The sequence below is a fragment of the Helianthus annuus genome, chromosome 6 (assembly GCF_002127325.2).
Source record: "Helianthus annuus cultivar XRQ/B chromosome 6, HanXRQr2.0-SUNRISE, whole genome shotgun sequence".
NCBI lineage: Eukaryota > Viridiplantae > Streptophyta > Magnoliopsida > Asterales > Asteraceae > Helianthus > Helianthus annuus.
In genome coordinates this window covers 100795650-100823581 of record NC_035438.2, presented here as the reverse complement: position 1 = coordinate 100823581, position 27932 = coordinate 100795650, and the positions used below count along the sequence as shown (strand labels likewise).

Genomic DNA, 27932 nt, shown 5'->3' with positions numbered 1-27932 from the left:
CCACAGTTTCCACCTGTTTTACCCCCTGTTTCTCCATATCATGTGGCACCTTTTGATCCAGCCAGGGAGCCGTTTCTCTGGTCATCACCGCCTGTCATGCCACCGACTGACCCCTACCATCCCTTCCATGTGGGGCACACTATTGAGGACGTTTTGATGTCTTTTGTTTTTCAGCACGAGGCACACACACAGCGCATTCAGGAGCTGGAGAGAGCTCAGCCGTCGCCGTGTCAGTGCCAGGGTCAGACCCACTCTCCTTTGCAGCCTTCTCGACCTGTACCCCCAGACTATGCTGCACGCCTCTTTGCCCTAGAGCAGCAGGTTGCTTCTTTCATTCATACTCAGAGAGCCATGGAGGAGGACTAGCTCCAGTTGCGTCGTTTGTTTTACACTCACTTTCCCCCTCCTCCACCGCCATCCGTATAGAGCTCATCAGTACCGTTTGGGTAGACGTTGGTGAGAAGACAGCGATTGCTTTTGACTGCACAACATTTTTGGAGACTACTTTCTGATTATGACTTTTGTTGATTTTGTACATGGGATGTAGTGACACTGATTTGATATAGTTTTTGGACAGGGGTGATGTAGCCCCTAGTTGATTGATGATTGTATGACACTGTGATGTATTGATACACTTACTATGTGGTCTCGATATATGGCAATCGCAGTATTCTCATCATATTTGATGCTTGATTGATTATTTATGTTTTGATGACATGGGATGTTGTGTGAATGATATTTGTGATAAGAGATGATATGTGAATGATATATTGATAACATGAGATGTTATGTACTATTACTATTATTATATACGTGCGTTTTATTATGGCCTGACCGACGTAAACACATCTTTAGAAGATGCTGCTGAGACGTCAAGAACCGCAGATGCCTACCAATCAGGCAGAACTCCAGCAGATCATTGCTGCTGCCATTGCACAATATGCTGCCTCTCAAGGAGGGACTAGTGGAAGCAACTCAGGCAACACTGGCAACAACAACAACCCACCTCATGGTAACACCAAGTCATTTAGACATACCATGACCTAATTGGATATCTATAGCAAAGACGCTAATGCCATTCACATGTTAAACTGTACGTGCAGGGTGCACCTACAAGCAGTTTCTAGACTGCAAGCCAGTCAACTTTGATGGCACAGGAGGTGTTGTCGCCTTTGTTCGTTGGGCTGAGAAAACTGAATATGTTCTTCGCATGAGCAAATGCGCACTAGATCAGCAAGTCACCTATATCTCTGGGCTATTCTTGGATGGAGCCCTATCTTGGTGGAATTTGCAAGTACAGACACTTGGTGAAGTTGCTGCCTACGCGCTGACCTGGACCGAACTGAAGGAACTTATGCGCAAAAAGTACTGTTCCCGCGCGGAAATCCAAAGATTGGAAACAGAGTTCTGGCATTTAAAGATGGAAGGTCCAAAGATCGCAGAATACGTTCAGAGGTTTCATGACTTATCGCATGTGGTACCCTACATGGTCACTCCAGAGTTCAAAAGGATTGAACGTTTTATTTGGGGATTAGCTCCTCAAATCATAAGCATGGTGACCTCCTCCAAGCCTGTGACTATTACTGAAGTGATTGATTTGAGCGTGGCTCTCACAGAGGAAGCTATTCGCCTGAACAAGTTTGATGAAGCTGAGCCAAAGAAGAAAGAGACTCATGTGGAGTCATCAGGAGGTAACAAGCGGAAGTTTTCAAACTTCAAGCAAGGCACTAGCAGTGTGGTTAAGAAAGGGGAACCAAGCACGCCAGCTCAGGTTACAGCTGGTAGTGGAAAGAAAGGAAAAGGATACATGGGCGCCCAGCCCAAGTGTAATACCTGCCAGCGCCACCATTCTGGCCGTTGTGGTTTGAAAGTTTGTGAAGCTTGTGGAAAGACTGGCCACTTGAAGGATTCTTGTTGGGCCATAGCTGGCCAGAGAGGCCAGGGAGGATTCGGAAACAGAAACACCAACCGGGGCGGAAATGGAAATCGCCCACAAGGGAACAATAGAGGTGATGGGAATAGAGTTAACAATGCTAATCAAGCGGGCGCTGTGAATCGTAACCAGAGGAACAATCAAGTTGGAAATGGTGGTGGAAATGGGCAAAGGCCCGGATGCTTCAACTGTGGTGATCTTGGGCATTACAAGAGGAATTGCCCAGAGTTGAACCAAGCCCGCGGAAGGGTTTTCAACATGGAAGCGAGGGAGGCGCGCCAGGATCCCAATGTTGTCACTGGTACGTTCCCTGTAAACCAACGCTATGCATCCGTTTTATTTGATACTGGCGCCGATTATAGCTTCGTGTCATTAGAGTTTAAGAATATGCTTAGTTTAGCCGCTAGTAAATTAGATGTTCCATACTCGATCGAATTGGCTAATGGAAAGTTGGTAGAAGCGAATGAAGTTATCAGAGGTTGTGTGTCGAATTGGGAGAGCATGAGTTTGCTCTGGATCTACTACCAGTCCAGTTGGGAAGCTTCGGCGTGGTGGTAGGAATGGATTGGTTATCAGGCAACAAGGCAGAAATAGTTTGTCACGAAAAGGTCGTTCGTATCCGAACCGAAGATGGTGAGACCATTGTGGTTCACGGAGAGAAGCGTGATACGCCGTTAAGGATTATCAGCTGGCTCAAAGCGCGAAAATGTTTACAGAAGGGATGTGCTGCCTTTCTGGCACACATTGTAGATAAGAAAGCTGAAGAACCGAAGATCGAAGACATCCCTGTCGTGAGGGAATATCCAGAAGTCTTCCCAGAGGATTTGCCTGGATTGCCGCCTCAGAGGCAAGTGGAGTTTCGCATCGATTTAGTTCCAGGCGCCGCGCCTGTGGCTAAGGCACCCTATGGACTTGGTCCGTCTGAGATGCAAGAACTGTCGACACAACTTCAAGAGTTGTTAGACAAGGGATTTATCCGACCTAGCTTCTCGCCTTGGGGAGCTCCAGTCTTGTTTGTCAAGAAGAAGGACGGTAGTTTCCGTATGTGCATTGATTACAGAGAGTTGAACAAGCTGACGATCAAGAATAGATACCCTCTGCCAAGGATTGATGATCTGTTTGACCAACTGCAAGGTTCACGCTTTTATTCAAAGATCGATCTTCGATCTGGATACCATCAGTTAAGGATACAAGAGGAGAGTATCCCGAAGACAGCCTTCAGAACTCGATATGGACACTACGAGTTTCTAGTCATGCCATTTGGGTTGACAAACGCACCGGCAGTGTTCATGGATTTGATGAATAGAGTTTGCAAGCCGTATTTGGATAAGTTCGTGATAGTGTTCATCGATGATATCTTGATTTATTCAAGGACGAAGGCTGAGCACGAACAGCATTTAAGGGCCATTCTGGAATTGTTGAAGAAAGAACAGTTGTATGCCAAGTTCTCTAAGTGCGAGTTTTGGCTACGAGAAGTCCAGTTCCTTGGACACGTGGTGAATGGAGGTGGAATCCACGTAGATCCAACCAAGATCGAAGCGATCAAGAATTGGGAAACGCCAAAGACGCCAACCGAGATTCGGCAATTCTTAGGTTTGGCTGGTTATTACCGAAGATTCATTGAGAATTTTTCCAAGATCGCTCAACCATTGACGCTCCTCACGCAGAAAGACAAGAAGTTTGATTGGGGCATCAAACAGGAAGAAGCGTTCCAGATATTGAAGGATAAGCTCTGCAATGCGCCAATCTTAGCACTACCGGAAGGTACAGATGATTTTGTGGTATACTGTGACGCCTCACGTCAAGGATTGGGTTGCGTGTTGATGCAACGCCAAAAGGTTATTGCTTATGCGTCACGACAGCTGAAAGTGCATGAAAAGAACTATACCACTCACGATTTGGAACTCGGCGCAGTGGTTTTTGCTTTAAAGATCTGGAGACACTACCTTTATGGTACGAAGTGTACAATTTTCACAGATCACAAGAGCCTCCAGCACATATTCAACCAGAAGGAGTTGAACATGAGACAAAGACGATGGGTTGAGCTGTTGAATGATTACGACTGCGAGATAAAGTATCATCCAGGGAAGGCAAATGTGGTCGCCGATGCCCTAAGTCGAAAAGAGAGGATCAAGCCCATAAGGGTTAAGGCTTTAGAAATGATAATCCAGACCGATCTTTCCTTGCGCATTCGAGCCGCGCAGAAAGAAGCTCTCAAGGAAGGGAACCTTGAAGAAGAATATCTCCGTGGGATGGAGAAGTTATTGGTACCAAACGGGGAAGGAACATTATGTTTTGAGAAAAGGATTTGGGTTCCTTTGTTTGGAGGTTTAAGGAAGGTTATTTTCGACGAAGCTCACAAATCGCGGTACTCTATCTACCCTGGAGCGGATAAGATGTACCAGGACCTTAAGGATTATTATTGGTGGCCTAGGATGAAAGGCGATGTGGCTGTTTATGTGAGCAAGTGTTTAACATGCGCTAAGGTTAAAGCGGAATACCAGAAGCCTTCAGGACTTCTGCAACAACCGGAAATTCCCAAGTGGAAATGGGAACAAATCTCCATGGATTTTGTTACGAAGTTGCCAAGAACGCCAAAAGGCCATGACACTATTTGGGTAATAGTGGATCGATTAACGAAGTCAGCGCACTTCTTACCTATCAGAGAGAAGGATAATACGAGCAAGTTGGCCGAAATTTACATGAAAGAGATTGTTACACGCCATGGAGTACCTCTCTCAATCATCTCTGATAGAGACGGAAGGTTCGTATCAAGAATTTGGCAATCCTTCCAAGAAGCTTTTGGCTCGCAATTGAATATGAGCACCGCGTTTCACCCGCAGACCGACGGTCAAAGTGAGCGAACGATACAGACGTTGGAAGACATGCTGAGAGCATGTGTGATGGATTTGGGCGGTAGCTGGGATAAGCATTTGCCTTTGGTCGAATTTTCATACAACAACAGCTACCACACCAGTATTGGTGCCGCGCCATTCGAAGCTCTTTATGGCCGCAAGTGCAGGTCACCGCTTTGTTGGTCTGACGCAGGTGATAGACAGTTGGTTGGTCCTGATGTGGTCCAGGAAACCACAAATAAGATTGCACAGATCCGAGATCGCATCAGTGCGGCTCGTGACCGTCAGAAAGCCTACGCGGATCGAAAAAGGAAGCCTCTGGAGTTTGAGGTAGGAGATATGGTATTGTTGAAGGTATCACCCTGGAAGGGTTTGGCACGCTTCACGAAGCGTGGGAAGTTGAATCCGCGGTATATTGGCCCGTTCAAAATTCTGGAAAGAATTGGGTCCGTAGCATACAAGTTGGATCTACCTGCCGAACTGAATGGTGTTCACGATACATTCCACATATCAAATTTGAGGAAGAGTCCAACGCAAGATACCGTTGTCATTCCTACCGACGAAGTTCATGTTGACGACACGCTCCACTTCATTGAAGAACCTGTTGAGGTTACGGATTGGAAAGTGAACAAGACCTGCCGGAGCAGTGTCAAGCTCGTCAAGGTTCGTTGGAATGCCAGACATGGTCCTGAATACACCTGGGAACGTGAGGACCGGATGAAAGAGAAATACCCCCACTTATTTCCCAAGAACCTTGCGACTAGAAGCAGAACTTAAAATTTCGGGACGAAATTTTTCTAAAGGGGGGAGAATGTGACAACCCTCACTAAACCAGGTATCCGTACGACTTAATTAATGATTAATTACTGCTTAATTACTGTGCTTACTTGAAATTACTGATGAACTGCTACTTGATTTCTGATACATGCATATTCCTGCATCATACTTTACATACCGTCACTACATTATTTACATGCTGAACCTTAGTGACAAACATGATGCACAAAAGCACAGTAGCACTATAAACGGATAACCTATTGAACACGCTGATAAGCCAGCATCAGGCAGATATTGCCTCTAAGGCCTGTATGAGCCAGAAATATTTCACTACACCCATAGTGAGTGTAGGGACACAAGGGTTGTAGAACTGCGTCTCTAGGAATAAGATACAGTGACTGGATGTGCCTAAAACGTACACTGAGCACAAAACTCAGCACTTTAATAAACAATTCAGCTTTTAGCTAACTAATAAAGTGCCAAAACATGAGAAAAATATTACTAGACACCTTCCAAAGTGTCGGGAATAAGTTGTGTCACTAAAAATGGTATTAACGACACTCTAAAGCTTTGTTAAGCACTTTAACGGATTACTATCCAACCGAACAACCGGACTATACCCGGAACATGAAAATATTGCCATTAACATTATTGATCTTTTTCTGAGCCAGTTAGGGTCCCTGAATACCCTAACACCCGCTTTAAAACACAACACACAACTAACCGAGTTAATCCCTAAACTTAACTAAGTTAATCTAACTAATATCTAACTATTAGTTAAAAACCAACCAAGACCCCCCCCCCCCCCATCTAACTAAACCGTCCCCAATGGGGGGACATACCTTGTACCATGTTGATTAAATTAATCAACTATGTTTAGAATCTACAAGACATGATCCCTTGGTCCTTAATCAAGAACTTTTGCCTATAAGTACCATGGTTTGCACATAAGAACTTTCACTTCACAACAACACACAAAAACTACTCTCTCTCCCCTCTAAAGCTTCGGCCGAGATCCCCCTTATACATCCCACCATTTTTCGAGTTTGATCATCCATTTCCAACATCACACAAGCATCAAGGATCGCATATAAGGAGTCGTGGTGCACTCGGAGCTCGGAGGACCTCTTTCTCTAGCTTTTATCCTCTCATTTTGCGCTTAGATTCTTCCCTAGCCTCGAGCTAGTGGTATGTTGCTTAAATCCCTTTCTTGAACTAATTTAGAGTGGTTAAAAGGAATTGTAACGGTTGAAGCTAGTAAACATACAAAATGAAGCATTTAAGTTTACTAAGAATGCTTGAAATGATGGATAAAAGCTTACAAGTTGTGTAAATGTTGTAGTATTTATTTTGTGCGGATATTTGGACCCGATCTATGTTGTGGTAGCTCGGATCATCATTTAACCCGGGTTGGTCATGATCATGGATCATGACATAAGGTTGTTTTGAATGAAACAAGGGTTAAAGGGTGAAACTCTACCACACACGAATCATGAACTGGTGTAAAAGCATTTTTACTTGTAAAATAGTGTTTAAAACTAGTAGATCTACGTATCTACAAGTGGTATTTTCAAAGGACCGAGTGTCAAGAAAATCATGTTTTTCTAAAGACGGATCTTATGATAACTAGAATGATTTTTAGAACACACAAGTGTGTAAACACTTGTGTAACGCAAAGTTTCGACAAAAGAACTATTTTTGTAAAATTTACAAGAAAATGTAAAGACGGACTTTCTATAAAAACGGGGTTTTTACGAAACCGGACTAATTTATATTAAGATCCGCTAAAAGTAATGAGATTTACTTCGTATTTTTGAGTAACACTACAAGTTCATGTGAATTATGCGATTTACATATTTATTAACTAGGTTGTGTGTTGAATATTGTTTTGATCGAATAAAGAAATTGTTGAATTGATTTGTAGAAGAAAATGATACGCTTGAAAGCGTGGCCACCTCCAGTTACAGAGGAAACTCTGGAGAAATTTTTCCAAAAACCTAACACTTAGAATTATTTTCACTACAAGTGTTAGAAATACTTTTTGACGTGATTTCAAAACATAAATTTCACCACGACTTTATTTACAAATATCGGAGGTGGGATTTTCACAAAGATTAAATGTGATAAATATATATTTAGTAAATATATTTTTCACAACATTATTTGTCGTTATTTGTGAAGTATATAATATTATTTTTAGGGTAAAAATAATATTATCAAACGTAACGAATCCAAAATAATACGAACGCTTTCACGATAAATATATAAGTTACACCGGTAATTACTATTACCACTCGATCGTTAAAACGTAACTTACGCATTTTACGGAAATATTTATGCACGCGTATATTTGACAAAGTATTTGTAGGATCGTTTGGTGACCCGAACGAGTCGTTCAGAGGTGTTTTCGTCAAGTACAGGTGCGGAAAACAAGTAAATGACGTAGGAATAGCTTGTATATCACTTTAAACTCCTGTTCTATTGATTTGACGATGAATACAACCTGTTTTCGATCCGGCAGCACTTCGGTACGAAAATCAGGAACCGTTACAAATGAATCCGCTCATAAGGTATATATAGGACTTTGGGACCGCTTATTGGACAGGCCCAATAAGCGGCCCAGACATGACATAAAAGCGAACCACAATCTTGACACATAAGCGGCCCAAGATAGTGTCATATGAGCGGTCCACTATCACCATGTACCTATGAGCGGTCCAAACACTATAAACCTATACAATCTCATAATTTCTCGTATTACGTGCCTAGATCTAACATTCTAAGATAATGACTCGATACAAGACGTAATCAGCAGAAGTAGTGCACCAACAGACTCCCCCTCAGATGTTGATGGAGTCGACTATCGAGTCACACCATGCTGTATCTTCACATCTTCAGTCTTGATCAGTCTTCGAGCTTTTCTTTCTCTATCTACAGACTCCCCCTCTCGATTTACTGGTATTCTCATCTTCAGTAACATCTTCAGGATCAACGCCTGGCTTTCCTGCATAGACTCTACCTCAAAGTAAATTTCTTTTACAAATTGATTTCAACAACTATGCACCAACATTTTACTCTCCTCAAACACAATCTATGATGAACCACTTGAAGAAGGCTAGATTTAACGAACACAGTTAGATTTACACAACCACCCCCCCTCAAATTCTGCTCATCATGTTTAGCACTCGGAATTTTGAAAATCAGTTTTCCACTATCAGTTGTTGAAAATTTTTTTGACTTTTTCAAAAAATTATGCTAAAACACACTAAAATCTTTTTGGATTTTGAAATAAAGAAACTAAAATGCAGAAATAAACTATTTACAAACAATATTTTTTGTGAGCTCGTGCAAGAGGATCATATCAGTTTATGAGACAAATCAACAACACCGTTAAGCTTGATTTCATTTTAAGCTTTAAACAATTTACCTAGATTGTCAGTATGTTTGTCCTCTTAAATTCTCAACACAAATTTCAATTGATTCGAGATACGATATTAATGTTTTAGAGACTTAAACTTAATTGTGTATCACTCCACTTGAATATACTCCTGTATCCAGATCCCAAATATTCAGTCTTACAGGTGAGTATACCACAGCTGATATCTGTAAAGGGGTTAGGTGCGAAACCGTGAGAGCTCAGGTCAGAACTTCCGTTCAGCAGAGAGATGACGGCTCGACTTTTGGTGGGTCCCCTTTAGAGGATCTTTTTGCATTTCAACAGCAGCGACTATCAATTTTATTGTTTCATCAGCATGCTGAGGGCGAAGCTTATGTTTCAAAGCTTTTAGCAGAAAGTATTATCCGGGGACTAGGTCAGTATTTCCATACAGCAGAAGTCCCGGGATAATACCCCAGATATCACTGAGTATAAAGACCTAGTATCTCAGAATATGGGACCTTTCAAACAAGATTTCGGGGGTTACCCATATATTCAAGAATAGTTACCCACGAATCAAGCAAGTTTGAATTTAGGTTTATATCTCGTTTCAATTTACTAAATGTGCGAAAATCTACTGACACACCCGCAGTAAGATTGTTTAACACTTTTAAACTTTCCAATTCTTTAGCGTGTTGTGATAGTCCACTGATGTACTATCATTTCCTCTTTTTCGCAACAAAAAAAACTCATTTTTGAATTTTATCATGTTTTTGGCTTTTTCAAATTTTCAAATGTTTTTGGATTTTCTGAAATTTCCCTACTCCCCCTAAAATGCAAACACATTTTAAAGAAAATTTGAAAACTTCTATACTCTTGACCTACTAGAAACATAAAATGCAAAAACAAACTGTACAGAAACTTGACAACTGACACTGAAACACATCAAATCGCCATCCACTAGGCATAAACAATCTGAACTCCCCCTTTCACAAATCATTTTCTCATTTAGATTTCAAAACACTTAAGTTTGTTTTAATCAAAATGATTTTTCCGGAAAATGAATTTGTGTTGATAACAACCACTTGTAGGAGTATCAATTTTAAGTACGGGGATGTGGTTCATCATCTTGTCTGTCTTTTGTCATGAATAGTAAATCAAGTACAAATTAATGTCCCTGATTTACCATTTGCATCTACGAACCTTCTGTATCACTTGTAAATGTAATTAACTCAAAGAATCCAAGCATTTCAAAAATTTAACCACAATTACCACTTGTGGGATCAAGATTACCGCTTGTAGATACCCAAAAACTACCATGTGTAGGAATATTACGTCTACATCACCATTATATCAATCAAAATGCCGATTCCTGCTTCGCAATTATCAACCTGGAAGCTCCGGCGTAGTCCTTTCACCTGCAAAACATCCAAACATGAATCACAATCATTCAAACAAACATATCATAAACTAGAATGATGCCGATTCCTGATCCACAATATAAACTTGGGATCTCCGGCGTAGTCCTTTGACTATTCTGGGAAGCAAACTTCCCTCCAAGTCTTCTCAGACTTAAGGACTTTCAACTCTTCAGCTGTAGGGTTGTATGTCGCCTTTTTAGTTGCGTAAAAATCTTTTACCCCTTTAGCTTTTCCACTCAACATTTTCCCAAATATCTTCTTAACATTCCCGTTGAATGTTTTCTCGACATCAAATTCTTTTTCATCATCATAAAATTGATTTGAAATTTCAATTTTTCCAATTTTCTTTTTAACCTCCTCAAACTTCAATGATGGAAGAACATCATCATTTTCTGAACTTTTCTCCATAACTTGTGGCTCTTCTGGCTTTGTGGAACCAGATTCATCGCCGACTTTCACTTCATCCTTCTTCACAACCCAGACCTGGTTATCATTTCCTTGTCTTTTGTAAAATTTTGTCTTTTTCTTTGAACATTCTCCAACTTCATTTTTCGAATTTTTTAAAATTTTGGATTTTTCAGATTTTTCCACAACTTTGTCTTTCATCTTCTGAGAAGCTCCCTGTTTTGCTTTGATCTCTTTTGAACAATCCGATGCAATGTGACCAGCTTCATTGCACTTCAAATAGGTTTGAGTATTTCTTGGATGAAATACTCCAGTTCCATTCTTTCTCTTCTCAGCAAGAAACTCTTTGTTAGCTTGTTTCCAAAATGGTTTCTGCTGTTCATCTTCCGAGCTTCCACCTGTCACAAATTCAGTGTTTGAATTAGAATTTTTCTCATTTTTATGATTTTCTTGTGGAACAAAACCTAAACCTTTCTTTTTGTATCTACGATTTTGGTTAGGTTTCTTTTGAAAACCAGGACCAGAATTATAACCTTTTTTCTTGTTTAGACGTTGTTGAACTCTGGAAGTATATATTTTAGGTTTATCAAAATTTTTCAAAACTTTTAATTCAGGAATATTAACCTCTATTAGTTTAAAAGTTTTGTTGATTAATTCTGTTTTGATACTCATTATCGGAAACTCTTTGTTGTAATATAATTTGTCAGAACCATTCAAAGTATAAACAACTTCGAATGTTTCATCATCCAAATCTGCCTTCGATAACAAAAATTCTTTACTATAAGACCGTTTAACCGACAAATTTTGACTGTTGACAGACGACTTTGGCTTTTCAGACTCAGATTTAGACTCTGTCTCTTCATCAGTATCCAACACCTGATCGACCACCTTTTTGACTAATTCAGACTCATGATCAGTATCGGATGAGGTAAACGTCACATCAATGTTTTCTGGTAAGACGTCAGTTGTGTCGGTTTTAAGCTGTATATTGACTGCATTTGCAAGTTGTTCCTCATTTGGTTTCCTAGGTGAATACCCATCCCAAATTGGAGGCGGACACTTGTTATAGCTAACGGTCGGTTTCTTACCACAATCTTTCTTTTCTTTCGGCTTCTTAGCTTGAAAAGCTTCCATACCTGCAACAGTTGGGTAAACACGATCAATAACATAATCAGAGGTAGAATAGCTCAACAATAACCTCCTAATCCTCTCATTTTCAATCTTTTCAGTTTCCAACTCTTGCTTCCATTTTGCACTTTCTTCAATGTAGAAATTTATAGCTTTTTGCTTCGACATTAAAGTTGCATTCATCATCGTCAGCGCCTGTTCTCTTTCTGTGTTTGTCTTTTGGAGACCAGTTACTGTTTTGTTCAACACATCATACGATTCCTTCACATAATTAAGATTGAACAATAACTGCTCTTTCTTTTTCTCGTACTCAGCTATGATGTCGTCTTTTGCTGCACACTCTTTGCAGGCTTCCAAACACTTCTCACATGGCTTGACGACTTCAATAATCTTCTCAACTTCGATTGTTTTAACAACTTCAACCACTTTTTCTACTTCAATCACCTTTTCTACTTCTTTCACAACCTCACCAATCTTCTCAGCAACATTTTCAGCATTCTGAACTTCACCTTCAGATTCAGATTGTTGTTCTTTAGCAGCTTGTTTCTCTTTTAGTTTCTCCATTTTTTCTGCAAAATAAAAATGAAAACTTTCACGAGACATATGAGATTTTGCAGTATTTATATGTTTCTCTTCCTCATCATCACTGCTACTATGATCTGGTGATTGATCAAAATGTACAGATTTTTCAGAATCATCATCAGATATACTAGAATCAGATGGTGTTTTATCAAATACAACATCCTGTTCTTGAACAGTTTCATCTGAATTATCTGAAACATCCCCAGAGTGTTCTGAGAGTCTATCAGTACTATCTGAACTTTCATCTGATGACACAGATTTTTCATTTTCACTTCTCACATTCTCTCCAATTGATCTCATCCAAGTAGCAAACAAATTTGGCTCTCGGACAATCTTTGCAATGAAAGCTTTAAAACCTCCCTTTTCATCTACAAACATATCCCAACTGAAACCTTCTGGTAGTTTCTCATCATCTTGATCGATAACTCGTTCTGCTGTAGCTTCAGATGATATGTAATAACTCCAGCTGAAATCTACAACACAAGCTCTTTTGGAATCTTCAATCTTTCTTCCGTGAGCTGTCTGAGGTTCCTGGGATTGACCAACTTGTTGATAGATAGCTTTGCGGTAGTAATCATCTTTCCCGAATGGATTCTGTGCTCCGCTAGCTTCTCTTCCTTTGCACTCCCGCTTGAAATGGCCTTTCTCCCTGCATCGAAAACAAGTAACTTTAGATTTATCAAAACCTAAAGTAGAAACATGTGCATCAAGAAAATCATTTCTCCCGGTAATGGTTTTGAATTTCTCAGCCCGACGAAGAACACTAGCAAGACACCATTTGATATCCATAAGTTCCATTTCCTCAGCGTCTATTTGATCGTAATCCTCTTTGGTGAGCATAGGATTTCTGATCCGACCAGCAACTAGACCTTCATAGGATAACAGAACTGAACCCAGAAGTGCCATGTGGTCTTTAGCAGTGTCTTCAGAGAAGCTTTGACCTTCTGGAAGGTTGAGAGCTATGTTGCACTGAATCACATATCCGTTTCCAGTTTTTGTACTCTGAGACTGAAAACTTGTGTTAGTCTCTTTCGGATTTACACTCGGAAATGATGAAAACCCGCTGCTACTCTTGTTCGAACCCTGATCAGCTTTCTCAGATGAATCACCAGCACTGAAAGCGGTTTGAATTTTCGGACTTCTTTCAGTTTCAGAAACTGGAATACTACCTTTATAGTACATTTTAACATCTTGTTGACCACTAGGATTATTCATCCTCGCGATCTTTTGCTGTTCAAGATCCTGACTCTCAATTTTCTCAATAAACTGACAAATTGTAAGTTTGTCATAAACACCCGTGTTTTTCAGTATCATCAAATACGTTCCCCACTCTTTCTGAGGTAACGCGTCAGCCAACTTATCAACCCATTCCTCACGACCTTTTTCAACTCCCAACATCGATAACGAACGCACTAAGTGGCAGTATCTTTCAATCAGCTTTTTAGTATCCTCTCCCGGCAAACTGCTAAACAAATCAAATTCCTTTTTAAGCAATGCCTTCTTGCTTTTGATCATACTTTCACTACCCTCGAATTTCACTTTAAGAGCATCCCAAATTGACTTCGTAGTTTTGTCGTGTTGTAGCAGAATGAATATATCTTCTTTAATCGCCTGCTGTAACAAACTTATCATCATTTTCTCTGCTCTGTACATTGCACGTTCTTGTTCTGAGAATTCAGATATCTGTTTAATGACTTGCAATTCTGTTCGAGGCAATGTGTACTTTTCCAATATGCATTCCCACGATCTGAGATGATTTGCCTGAACCCAGTTTTCAAAGCGATCTTTCCACCTATAGTATTCTTCAATACTCATCAGTTTCGGGGGTTTCTGGGTGGTTCCAGTCTCATTTTCCAGGTTCATAGCTTGAGCAATCGCGGCTGGAGTAGTCGATGTAGCAAAGGCGTTGTAAAACTCAGAATTCATGATGATTTAACACAATATTCAATGCAACTGACAGAAAGGCGGTCCAAAAAATATGTCGAATAAGCGATTCAAGTGAAATTTGATCACAAACGCGGTCCAAATAAAATGCTATTCGAGCGGTTCAAGATATGTAGGATAAGCGGTTCAACAGTGTGCTGTTCGAGCGAATCCAGATGGTCCAAATAGGCGATCCAGGTAATTGTTCGTACGAGCGGTTCAGAAAATGTATGAATAAGCGGTTCACAATTGTTTTTGGAGCGGTCCAAGTCACTCGACCGAATACGCGATCCAAAACACGTACGGATAAGCGGTTCAAGCTAGGTCCAATAAGCGATCCAGAGTTGTTCCAGAAAAGCGATCCAACTTCGGACAACGATTTAACCCACTATTTCTTCGAATTTCAACCCCAAACTTTCAAGGGTTTGTTTTTATACCTTCGCGCACAATCCCTGAGATTTTGAGCAAATTTCGACCGTGGAAAATATCTGAAACTGAAAAAGAATGAGTAGAAGACAGAATTTTCGACAATTTTCAGCTATTTCCTGTAGAACTCCTCCTCCTGAAGCTCTGATACCACTTGTAGGATCGTTTGGTGACCCGAACGAGTCGTTCAGAGGTGTTTTCGTCAAGTACAGGTGCGGAAAACAAGTAAATGACGTAGGAATAGCTTGTATATCAATTTAAACTCCTTTTCTATTGATTTGACGATGAATACAACCTGTTTTCGATCCGGCAGCACTTCGGTACGAAAATCAGGAACCGTTACAAATGAATCCGCTCATAAGGTATATATAGGACTTTGGGACCGCTTATTGGACAGGCCCAATAAGCGGCCCAGACATGACATAAAAGCGACCCACAATCTTGACACATAAGCGGCCCAAGATAGTGTCATATGAGCGGTCCACTATCACCATGTACCTATGAGCGGTCACACTATAAACCTATACAATCTCATAATTTCTCGTATTACGTGCCTAGATCTAACATTCTAAGATAATGACTCGATACAAGACGTAATCAGCAGATGTAGTGCACCAACAGTATTATTTTGGGAAAATTTTGTAAAGTAAAAATATAATATTTTTGAGAAAAATATTTATATTTTGGGATTGGAAATAAATATATATTAAGTGAGACTTAATGATATAATTCGAACGCACATGTATTAAATCCCCCATCCTTGGGAAGGAAAAATAATTACCAAGTATGCACGGAATGTAAACACGAAATAGTTGTCTAACTATTTCCCAAAAACCTAAACCATAAAGCTAAGGCACGGCCGTCCGTCTAATAGAGTTAGTACATGTAGGTCGTTGCACAGCTGCTTGACTTGGAGTATACTTGGTAGAGATGCACCGCTGTGAGTTCATGTCCCCCTTTTCTCTTAACTGTTTTCAGTTTTCTAAACTGCGGGGGTGAAATACATGTTACTTTGATTATGAATACTTTATACATGGTATGGTTAGCGTAAGGAGGGTTACTATTTAGATCATGTGAATGGGTAGACGGAAACTTGAGGTCATTAATCCTCAGGGTAGGACCGAGGGGCAGGAGCGATAGATCTATTTGGGTGTAGCGAGCCCAGTCCCAGGCCCAGCATAACGGACCTCGGGATGACTTTGTACCCGGCGCATAAATCTGCTAGGTTTGAGCCTTCCTACTTGCATTTCACACATATCAATGGCCTTGCAAACCATTGGTGATCTCTTTTTTTCCTTATTTGCTACATACCAGGATTTTTATACAAACAAAGCTTTATTTGCTCACTTACACATGAACTCGCTCAACATTATTGTTGATTTTTCAACTTACATGTATTTCAGGGAATTAAAGGATCTGGCACGGTATGGCACATTTTCCCGCTGCACTAGTACGAGGTCATCCGGGTTTAGGGAATGTGACTCTTTACTGGACAAGTCACAGTCCTTAAACTGTGTTTATGTTATGATATGGTTGTGTTTGTGAACAATGTTTATGTCGTTAGGTTGTGTTACCGTTAAAACAATGTTGTTGTTTTTGGATTTTAAAACTTAATTGAATGGATGATCTTGCATGGTTTTTGTTCATATAGCTTTGTTATGGTTAAGCTATGGTATTAAGAAGTCACACCAAATTAACCACGCTTCCGCAAAGCCAGGGTGTGACATATATTACCATCGACAGAAGACTATTAGTTTTTGTTTGATTTCATCTTAGCTTTACTCTTTTAAATTTCTAATGAATTTAAAAACGCCATGAACGCCAAGAAATTTACCTTAATAACCTATATAAACTGTTGAAATATAGAAAAACGCCTAATGAATTTGGGAAACGCCATGGAGGAAAATAACTTATAATTACTAAATGATTTTATTCAATTTGGGGGGGCGCACATATAACGCCAGAATATTTACTATGCTCCTTGTCTAAAAAAACAATAAAAACGTCACGTATTTGTTAAACGCCAAAAAATGGAAAGGTGTTGTGAGACGTGTTTAAAAAAAGAATATAAAAGGAAAAAAAAGAGCCCCTCAACCCTTCACTATGTCGCATGCCACGTGTTAGATCAGGATCCGTTCTCACACTTTAGGGCGTTTTCTCCTGATCTCGTACCTATATATATAGGGGAGAATCGAATGAGAAAAAAATTATTGAAAGAAGAAAAGACATATAAGTAAAATACTAATTCATTTATAATTTATCTCATTAATTTTTCTCTTTTTAATTAATTAGTGAACTAATCATTAATTATTGTACATATAATTTATAAAATCTACACGTATCAAAACTTTCTTACATATACCCTACATATTACAGAATTTTATCCTACACACGTTGAAATTTATCCTACACACTTCGAAATATATCTTACACACATTGTAATTTATTCTACACTTTAATTTAAGTTGTTTTTTAATTTGAAAAAAGTATATATTTTAAAAAGGAGTTACACATTTAATTTACTTAGTTATTTAAGAGGAAAAATACAAATTAATGATCTAAGGGTGAGCGGAGTGGAGCTCGGTGAGAGGCGGTAAACCTCTTTACCGAAGCGGTAAACCACCTCCAACAAAGCCTTTACCGATTTTGGTTGAGGAACTCGGTGAACCTTCACCGATTCCGTGAGAGAGAGAGGGAGGGGGGGGGGGGAGAGATGGGTGTGTGGTGGGGTCCATTCTTTCTCAACCAATCACACATTTTTCCTTTTTTTAATAGTTTACATAAATCCCATTAGATAAACCACCACCAATGTTTTTGAGCATTAGGTAACTTATTTAGGTGAATTGACATGACAATGTGTGATTGGGTGAATTAGGAGTTTACCTATTTGGAATAGGTAACCACTCCCTTCACCCCAAGTAAGTTTACCAATATACCCTTAAAATAAAATTAAATGCAAATATTAAATGAAGTAAAATGTAACATTTTTATTGATTGAAACTTCTTCTTTTTTCTTCTTACAAACAATTTCTTCTCATTTGAACCTTCCGCTTTATATCTAATACTAATAAAAGGGTAACTTTAATGCCAAATGGCATTCTCTTATAAAATATATTTCATCAAAATGCCATGTGGCAATTTATTATGCCACCTCAACTATATAATAAATAATAAGTAAATTAATATAAAAACTATTAAATGATTGAATTTAATAAATATTAGAAATAATCTTATATTCATAATTATATCTATTGAATATTCTTAATTCTTAATAATTAATATTAGTTATCTACTTACCCATACTTTAATATAGTATCTCTACTTTAATAAATAAAGACATATCTACCAAAAGAAGATGTAATAACAAAAATTATACACCCATCAGTATTTGACTTAACCAAAAATTTAAAACCTTATCATGTTTATAATTTGTTATTATCATTTTCACAGATGTTAAAGATAAGTATAAACAAAATATATATATATATATATATATATAATATTAAATCATGAACTAATTCCATTCCATCTTCTACTTTGATAACACTTAATAAAATAAGAAAATATTAATTTGAAATAAAATATACTATGTATTTTGTATTCAAAAACAAAATTCTTACTTCGTAAACGCATCATTTAAATATTTAAAATGAGTGATGTTATATTTTTTTAAGTTCATGTGTATAGTTCATATTAGGGTTATATGTATTCATATTAAAATTTATATTTATGATGTGTGATGCAAGAAATAATATAAAATAGAAAAAATAATTTAAAACCTATAATGGTTATGTCCTTCAAACGCAACAAACCTCAACAATAACATATTTATTCTAAAAAAAACTCATTCAACTTTATATAAATGGAAAACACATTTATTTCCGCAAATAACTCGATCAACTCCATGTGTCTATCATAAAACCCTTGTAATACATGGTCTATAAACTAGTGTATGTATATATGTGTGTGTGTGAGAAACAAAAACCAAAACCCCCTCCTCCCGTAATAGATATCACGGCTGACCACATAACCTCCTCATAACGCCGGGCGGGGCGGTGTTCCGAAGCGCCATGGGGCATTATAGCCGAATATGACACTATATAACACCCACTACGGATGACCTTAGATTAGATTGCCAATGATCTCTAGATCAAATGGTGGAAGACTTGTATTTCTCTTGGAGATGCAAGTTCAACTCCCTCTTGTTGTAGAGTGAGCTACGGGTGGACAATTATAGGAGACCCAGGAAAACTTGAGTTCGATCCTTGAGCTAAACGGGTTTTAACGGTAATTTCACCGTCGTGCCTATGGGCGGGTGCGTTACCAGATTTTCTCCAGAATTGATGGTAAACTCAGATTACACTTGGAGTACTCCGTTAATCTAGTAAGTACCAATAATGCTCGGGATTAATTATGTTACAAAAGTATTAGATTAGAATAGAATAAATCTCGAAATGGGTAGGCTACGGCGAACAAAACCCGGAGCTCCGTATATCCCACTCGATTCTCCCGAAATCCCACCCACTTTTCCAAATAAAACAAATCCAATAAAGGGCGACAAAGGTTGACATTTTTCCACCACGCACGCTCGCTCACGACGCTCCCCTATGTATTATTCTCTTTAAATCCATTCACTGTTTAATCAATCAACTAGCATCATAAATCCAACCTGAGATCTCCTTTCATTCAGATTCACCGAACTTCGTAAGTCTTTTAAATCCTGATTTCTGTCTACTTTTTGGGTTTGTCTGTGCTCAATTTCAGCTGGTTTTACACCCGATTAGTTCATATCTGCATGTTTTAAGTTCTAATTTACTACTTTATTGATGCCCAGTTGCAGTTTTGTGTCTGAAATTGATGGGTTTTGTTCATTATCGCATGAGAATTCATTGTTTTGTTCATGATTTCTGCTTCACAATTAAGTAAGATTTATGTCATCTTTTGAACTTAATATGCAATTAAACCGATCTAGATGACAAAAATGTGTAAACTAATTCTGATTTTCCGATTACTCGGATTTGGGTAACCCGGGAAGGAATAGGGATAAGAAATTTGAGATAGCACATCCAAACACCCCCTGAATCCTATATGAGGATCTCTAACGGATTTTGAGATAGATTTATATCTGCAAACATGTTAAAAACTGATTTGGTTATCCAAAATTGTGTTTATGTTAGTTTATGATAGTGGAATTATTGTGTTTGAATTTTGTTAAGGTTGAAGTTGGGGATAGTTAGGTAATCGCGTTATCAGATAATCAGTTTTCTTTTTACAAATAAGAATCAGATTAAGTTCTTTTTTGCCAAACACCCTATGATCTAAACTGTAGGTAGTAATCATCTTTTTGTTTAGACACAAACCTAGTCTTGTGATTTCTGTTCAAGAAAAGGACATGTTTGACTACAAAAGTCAAAATTGGATAATTTCTGTTATTTCTTATACTATTAACATTTATTATAATCATTTGATTTATAGGAGACTATGGGTGGTATCTTGACCAAGGGAGATGACTCGCCTTTGACTTCGGCCCCCACAACCAAGCTTGAAGTCAAAATCCTGGAGAAAATGCGCAAGAGAGAATCCAAAGGAACTTCCATGAAATCCTTCAATACCATACTCTTAAAATTCCCAAAAATTGACGTGGGTCTAAGAAAGTGCAAAGCTATATTTGAACAATTTGGTAAGTACACGAATGACTTTAGTTTTAAAAAGTGCGCCTAGGCATGAGGCACCCTCGGGCAAGAGGTTCATCACTTCATTGCGTGAGGCGACGGGCGCTCATGAGGCATAGGTCAAAATTGCATGATGAGTGCGCACGAGCGCCCGGGGGGGGGGGGGGGGGTATAAATGTAAATTTTATAGAAATCTAAAAAATACTATATAAATACCTTGCATCTCGCGTACATGATGCATGCACCTTTGCCTCACGCCTCAGCTCTAGGGACCTTATTGCCTTGGACCCTCGGTGCACTTCACACTTTATTTAAACCAAGGACATGAACAATTCGGTATGTTGACCAAGGGAGATGACTCGATCTAATGCTGTGTTAATTTTTTTCAAATATAGATGAAGATAAAAGCGGGTCAATCGATCCAAAAGAACTGAATCACTGCTTCCGTAAGCTTGAAATCGATTGCACAGATGAGGAAATTAATGATCTTTTTGAGGAGTGTGATATAAACAAGGACATGGGAATAGCCTATAAGGAGTTCATTGTGCTTCTCTGTCTTGTCTATCTTCTCAAGAAAGATTCTGTTTCCACTCATTCAGTATCCTTGTGGTCGATAATCTACTCGTGTTTTGTGTGTTTTTTGTTACAGGTGGTAAAATGGGTGGGTGCGGTTAAATAAATGCTCAAAATGAGTAATATTTTGGTATGGGTCAAAATAAGTTGGGTCTGGTTGACCCGAAACACCTTTGGTCCTATAATAGTTTAGTTTCAGAATAAAATGAGTCTTAGGTGATTTTTGACATCCGTTAGGCCTTTTTTTACCCTTTCACTGGCTAGAGATAAAACATAATTTGATTAAACTCGTTTGTAAGTATGCGGGTCAAAATTTTCAATCTTTTTTGTGTTTTCTTTCATCCTGTTACATTCTTAACATTAGTAAAGAGTTCACAAATGGAGATCCCGGATCTAGAAGCCACTTTTGAAACATTGGTTGACTCGTTTGTGTTCTTGGACAAAAACAAGGACGGTTATGTTAGTAGGAGTGAGATGGTTCATGCAATAAATGAATCTACTTCCGGGGAGGGATCTTCCGGGCGCATAGCCATGAAAAGATTTGGTATCTCTTCTCCCCTCATTCTTTTGTATGTTGTTCAATTGTGTACCAAATACGCGTGTGGATGGGTGGGGTAAGTAGTTATTTCACGCGAAACAAGTACAAACGGCTTGACCTTTTTAAATATTTTTTTTTATAAATAGTTAGTGTGTTAAATATGTTTACAAAAGTACGACAATAATGTGAACTTTTTACTAACTCAATATATAAGAAGGGGTATCATTAAAGGTAGACTTTTGACAACATTTGACCTGTCTGATATATAACCAAATCAACCCGTTAAAGAGTAACCAGGTTAAAAACTCAAAATACTCACCTCTAATTCGAGTGTCGCATGTGAATGCAGAGGAGATGGATTGGGACAAAAATGGAATGGTGAACTTTAAGGAGTTTCTCTTTGCCTTCACTAAATGGGTTGGAATTGACGACGAAGAAGAGGCCACAGAAGAGTGAGAAAGTAATTCAAAACAAGCAGGAAATCTTACGATGACCGAGCCAAGATGCTGCTGATTCAAGATCTCTTTATGTTGTTTATTTTGTTTGTAAAAGTAAATATTTTTTTTTTAACTTGGAACTTGTTGCTTCTATCTATCAAACGGCGCATTTTGCTTCACGCTTTCTTTTTGTTTTGAGGCCCGTTGTTGACTTGGGCTTGGCGTAGTGGGTGAAATGGGTCATGATCAAACAAACCACACATAACCTTCAATGGATAGAATAGTAGGGATACGCACCTGATTATTCAATTAGTTTTCACTATATTCCTGATGCGCTTTACCTGGTACCAGTAACTGAAATATTCGTGGGGCCTGTTAATTTCCTCTAACGTGTCCTCATGGTAAAAATATAAAAGCATAAGAGAGCGAGTCTGAACTTGTGAGTTAACATTGCACCAACACAAAGGCCGAAAAACCCAGGCAACACATATATATATATAAGAATTCTCACACACAAAACCATCCCATCCCTCAAAAAAGAGAGACTATAGCAACACTTAGAAGGCCCGATGGCGATTGGAGGCAGTCATAGACGCAGTTTGTTTGGCAATGCATATTCCAAATATATGCAAGCTCTGAAAGCCCACTAGTATCCGACCCGATTTATCATCCTGTGGTCTTTGCTCTCTTCATCCCCAGGCTATTATTGTTAAAGGGCGAAACTGAACCTGACATTTGAACTGTTTCTTCACGTAAGGTGCCCTTCAGCATTGCAAGCTCTCGCAGCTGCTGCTTCTTATAGAAATCATGCGTTTTGTCCTGCACACACAACACAGCTTCAATTCTAATCCTTGTAACGACAGTTTCAACCTGTTTACTTATAAAAAGGTGACTTAGGAAGGAAACGGAGTGTGTTTTAATGCATAGAATCTTGAAAATCATTCTATTTAATATATAAATTAATATATTCTTGTGATCTTTTTTGGGAATAAGTTGATACCACAGGCCTAAGCAGATCTTCAAGTATCTCACGCGCTTGCATTAAACGGGCATCGATTATATCAACAGGTAATTCTGCTTCCACAATGTGTATGTGAAGAGGTTCATTCAGGTGTTCAAACCCTGGTTTTCCTCTCATCATCTCTTCCTACATTATGAAACAAACAATTAACATGCAGCAGAAAAGCCGTATCTTGCTATGACAATATTCAAAATGACTGAAATCCGTTGAAGATTCTTCCACGAACAACAACTTTTATTAATTCAACTTGTAGAAATAAATTACGAATACATGATGTATTTGAATGCCAACAGGGTTGGTTCGGTAATAGGTCAGAACCAGGTTGGGTCAGTTTTGTACACTTGTATTAGCGAACCTTCTCATTTTACCCATTTGAGATAAAACATAGCCCAAACCAAATCAACCCATAATATATTTTACCTTTGCTGGATCCTTGATGCTTCCATGTCCTCTGATAAGAACACGGCAATCAGTACTTGCTTCCACTCGCTTAAGAGAAGACGTCCAACAAAATTAAACTGCAAGTTCAGTAACACTAACATAGATTAACCAACAAGTATACAAGATTTAGTAACAGAAGACAACAAATGAACTTACATTAGGGTAAGTGGCTACTGGAATATCAACCCTCATTGTTCTCTTAACTACAAGACCAGATGAACTGCCTTGCGAACCAAGCCAGCTCTGTGCAGATAAAGCTGACATCTGCACGAAAGAATTCCAAACAAAAACAAATTTGTATTTATGTGGTTTTGTTTGGCTATAGTAACAAAGTATAACTTTTACTAATTTGCGTTAAGGGAAGGCACATATTAAGTAATTCAATTTATGGCTCAAACCATTGTTGGGAGGCTACTGCATGCTGATTCTTTCACCAAGAAGTCTTACAACCAAAAACCGATAATAATCAAAGGTCTCAAGATGGTCATCTCCATGACATAAATATAACACAATCTGTAACCAATATAAGAAGTATTCATAAAAGTATAAACATGCAGATGGTGTAGTGGGTCAACATATCCTAAAAACGGGTTGGGTACTTGGGTTAGGTTAGCTATCTAACGATGGTTACATTATGAGGTCAATCAATGTTGATGATGTTAGCCGGAAACTACCTGTGATTATATAAGAAATATATTTGGTTTGGAAACAAGTCAAAGCAGTTAGCATGAAAAGTAAGTCAGGAATGCTTGTAAAAAGCAGTAAGAAAAAGGTTATGTTAATGGTTAGTATCCTATCCATACTTCTGATTGAAGTGGTGAGGTCCATCTGTTAGCTCCTCCATTTGAAAACATAGCATGTTCAAGCCCACTTTGATCTAAAACTGATGCATTCTCCAACAGCGTGCTTACACGCAATATTTCTGCTCCAACAAGGTCAATTTCCAAGAACAACATGTACTAGTTAGCAGTTATCAAAGTAGTAGTTAGTTAGTAGTCACCACAAAAAATCGATACTGGTGATTTGACAGGTGTCAGTTGAGTTGAATACCATTATAAAACCAACAACCTTTAACAAGACATTTCATCTGGACAAAAACATTTATGCTTCAAAAGGTTAATCAAATTGGTTATGAAACTGAAAGATTAACCAACTAAGCTAGAACTCCTAGAAGGGTCAGTTTACATAAGATATCATGTTTTGTTCTTCTTATAACTAATTTTATTATCCAAACCCATGACCAAGAAATCTTGCAACTCCGTTCCCTGATGCAGGACGATGTGAACTACAGGAAAACATTTTTGTATGTTGTAAAGTGAACTCTTTTCCAGTCATAAGCTGTTCAGCATCAGACTAGAAGTGTTAACAGACTATATCTACTACTACTACTAATACATAATTTTAAGGGCACATTCTTCAGGGACGCGTATTTGAATATAATAAATTGTTGATTATCCTTAAATATGAACATACATAGTTAAAAGAGATTAGAGCCAAATTAAAGATGCAAACAATGTGTTAGAGCTTAGAACTTGTTCCTTAAGCAGAGGAAAAAGATTGTTTATTTCTACTTCCAGACACACCTATCGTGTCACTCATATTATGGCATGTGCCTCAACCAACTAACTATCAACATAATAACAATGACAGCATCAATGAACAAAATACACTCTTTTTATCCAAATGGACTTAGTTGACTTATACTCCTTCTTCTTTTGAAGCACAGTAGTTGTTAGCATGCATCATAATTTAACTCTAACTTGAGCTTCAAATCACTTTTTCAAGCATAAAAAAAAAGCAATGACTAAAAGCTTGAAACTGCCTACTAAAACTCTATTAGGCTGTGTTTGTAATGGTAAAAATCATATAATATGCTATGAAATGAATGACTAGTTTTGTATTTAACAAACTCACCCTGATTCAGCAATCGGTAACAATTGGGAAGCACAGGCACAAAGGGGCTAAGTTTGTTCCGTTCAGACAGTAACTCAGATAGATACCTGTCAACATGTAAAGAACATGAATCACCATCATTATATCAACAAAAACAGCAAGTAAACTACACAATGACAAGAAGATCATCTATGAAACCCCCTGCAGCTCCTTAGTCCTTCCTCTTAATCAACAACAATTGAAATTCAATCAAACACTCTTATACATGTCTTTGCAACAAATTCTCCATCAGTTTACTAAAAATCAAGAGAACAACACGCTCTGATGACAGTCAATCAATCATCATGATATGGAGTTAGTATTCGAGATAGATTTAACCGACATACTCCTGTTGCTCAACGATGGCGGTGGCTGTGGATCGAAGACAGGCGATATGAGGCGAGGGAGAAGGTGAATATGCCATATACCTACCGGAAGACATATCTCGTCGTAACCGGAGGGAGGGAGGAAGATTAGAAGTTGAGATCAACACGATGTGAAGTGGCTACTGTACATGATTTACTGCAACGTAAAAAGCAATGGATCCACCACCCTCTTGCCTGTTTTGTGGGTGGGCATGCTTCATCATGGTGTTTAATTGTAGGCCCTCAAGTCTTCAAATTCACAAGTCCCTCATGGCGCATAAAGAAACGTGTATTTGCAACTGTTACCATAATAATAATAATAAAGTTAGTGGGCTTGTATTATATTTGGTTTATTGTCTAGCCCATTTTGCTAGTAATCCTAGATTGTTTCTTTATTTATAGTGTTACTTTTCTTTGTTTTGTTTATGTATGCACCTTTCATTATAATAAAACCCTAGCCACTTTTCTTTGGTACATGTTTATCAATTAGCATGGTATCAAAGCGCTATTCGATCCTTTTTTTCTTGTTGACATGATTATGAAAGAGTTTGTAGCAAGTATTAGTTGCGCATGTCGAACTCTGCATTGAGTATTTTTTGGGGCTATGGTGTTGAAGTTCATTACCGTGATTGTTTTTCGTTTGATGATATAATGTTCGGCCAACACAATTGTTTTGTTCCTTGGTATTTATTCTTTGCCATCTCATTCCATTTAGTTATTGTTTATTCTTGCAGCCAGGAAATTAGTGAAGAAATTGTGAAGTGCATTGAATAATGTGAATTATTAGTTTGATGAAAGAACTAATACGGCCTTTTAAAATTATTTGTGGTGTGGGAATTTTGTGAAGTATTCATTTAGTTTATGGAGTATTCGGTGCGTTAATATTTTCTGAATGTTATGAATGCATCCATTATTAGTGACTATTCACATTTCTAACTCCCATATCACATTTATGTCTGTATTAATATTATAGCCTATATATGGTGGATCATGTATATTGTATGAGACATCAACAAGAATAAGTTTCTTACATTCTCCATTTTCTCTTTGTCTCCATAATCTCTATAATCCTAGTTCATATGTTTATATATACTTTATATATTGTTGCTATCGTTTCACAACACGTTATCAGCACGAGGCTTAAAAACCTTGATCAATGATGCTATCACCTAGAATCATCGCAAGAGAATGAGAGCCACTGCCCTCACAATCTCACATGGAACATGAAAGCCGATATCTTTGTTCTTGATAGGTATTCCCTTCATGACACAGGTAACAAAATCAGACCCCCTTGAAATTATTTAATAGTATATGCATGCATTATTATACATACGCTATTTGAAACTTGTCTTGATTCGTCCTATCAAACATTGAAAAAAAAAACGAATTATTTTTTTCTAATTAGTTTCCTATGAAACAAAAGGATGTATACTGTTTTAAACTTGAAAAAATGTTATTTAACAGTATAATACCATAAGTTGTTAAGATATCCATTTTGTGACCAAGTGAGTTGTAAGGCTTCCGAAACAAGTTATAGACCATTAATTGCTAGAATGTTCCCATGTAATGAATTGTGATGTTCATTCATATTGTTAATCATTAACTTTTACACACATATTATTGGTTTTTCAAAGGAAACAAGTTATATGTTCTTTATATGTATTAGTACGCATAAGGAATACTAGATGAATGTAATGTAATTGTTGGAACTTCTATGGGAATATTTTGATAACCATAATTAATTACATCAGTTCAAATTACTTTTCCATAACGATGATAGAAGAACTACACCTTATTATGTTTAGATTTCAATTTATCACATAAAAAGTTATGAGAATACATATTACTTACAGTATTAATCACTCCTATAGAAAAAAGCAAACCATTTTTACTTGTTTGGTGTTTCATGAAACGTCTTACTCTAGTTTAATGACTTAATTATCCATGTGTTTACTTATCTTAATTATCAACCTTTTTGTTATGAATATAGTGTTATAAATATTGTGACTATCCATGTTCCTAACTCCATATCATTTAGTGTTATGAATATTGTGACTATCCATGTTCATAAATCCATATCATTTATGTTCTAGAGCCCTATAAATAGTAGTCAATGTATTTGGTTTT

The 27932-nt window shown here is 38.0% G+C and overlaps 1 protein-coding gene and 1 pseudogene across 1 annotated transcript; one reads left to right on the top strand and one right to left on the bottom strand.

Annotated features, from left to right (window-relative positions):
• The first annotated feature begins 19350 nt into the window (after positions 1-19350).
• On the top strand, positions 19351-22230 carry LOC110926327 (probable calcium-binding protein CML21). The gene is made up of 5 exons (XM_022170074.2): positions 19351-19530; positions 20302-20506; positions 20894-21096; positions 21441-21615; positions 21959-22230. Exons 2-5 carry the CDS (start codon positions 20308-20310, stop codon positions 22063-22065), a joined length of 684 nt encoding a protein of 227 aa, XP_022025766.1. The 5' UTR covers positions 19351-19530; positions 20302-20307; the 3' UTR covers positions 22066-22230.
• A 167-nt stretch (positions 22231-22397) lies between these two features.
• Positions 22398-26071, bottom strand: LOC110926328 (annotated as a pseudogene).
• Between the last annotated feature and the right edge of the window lie 1861 nt (positions 26072-27932).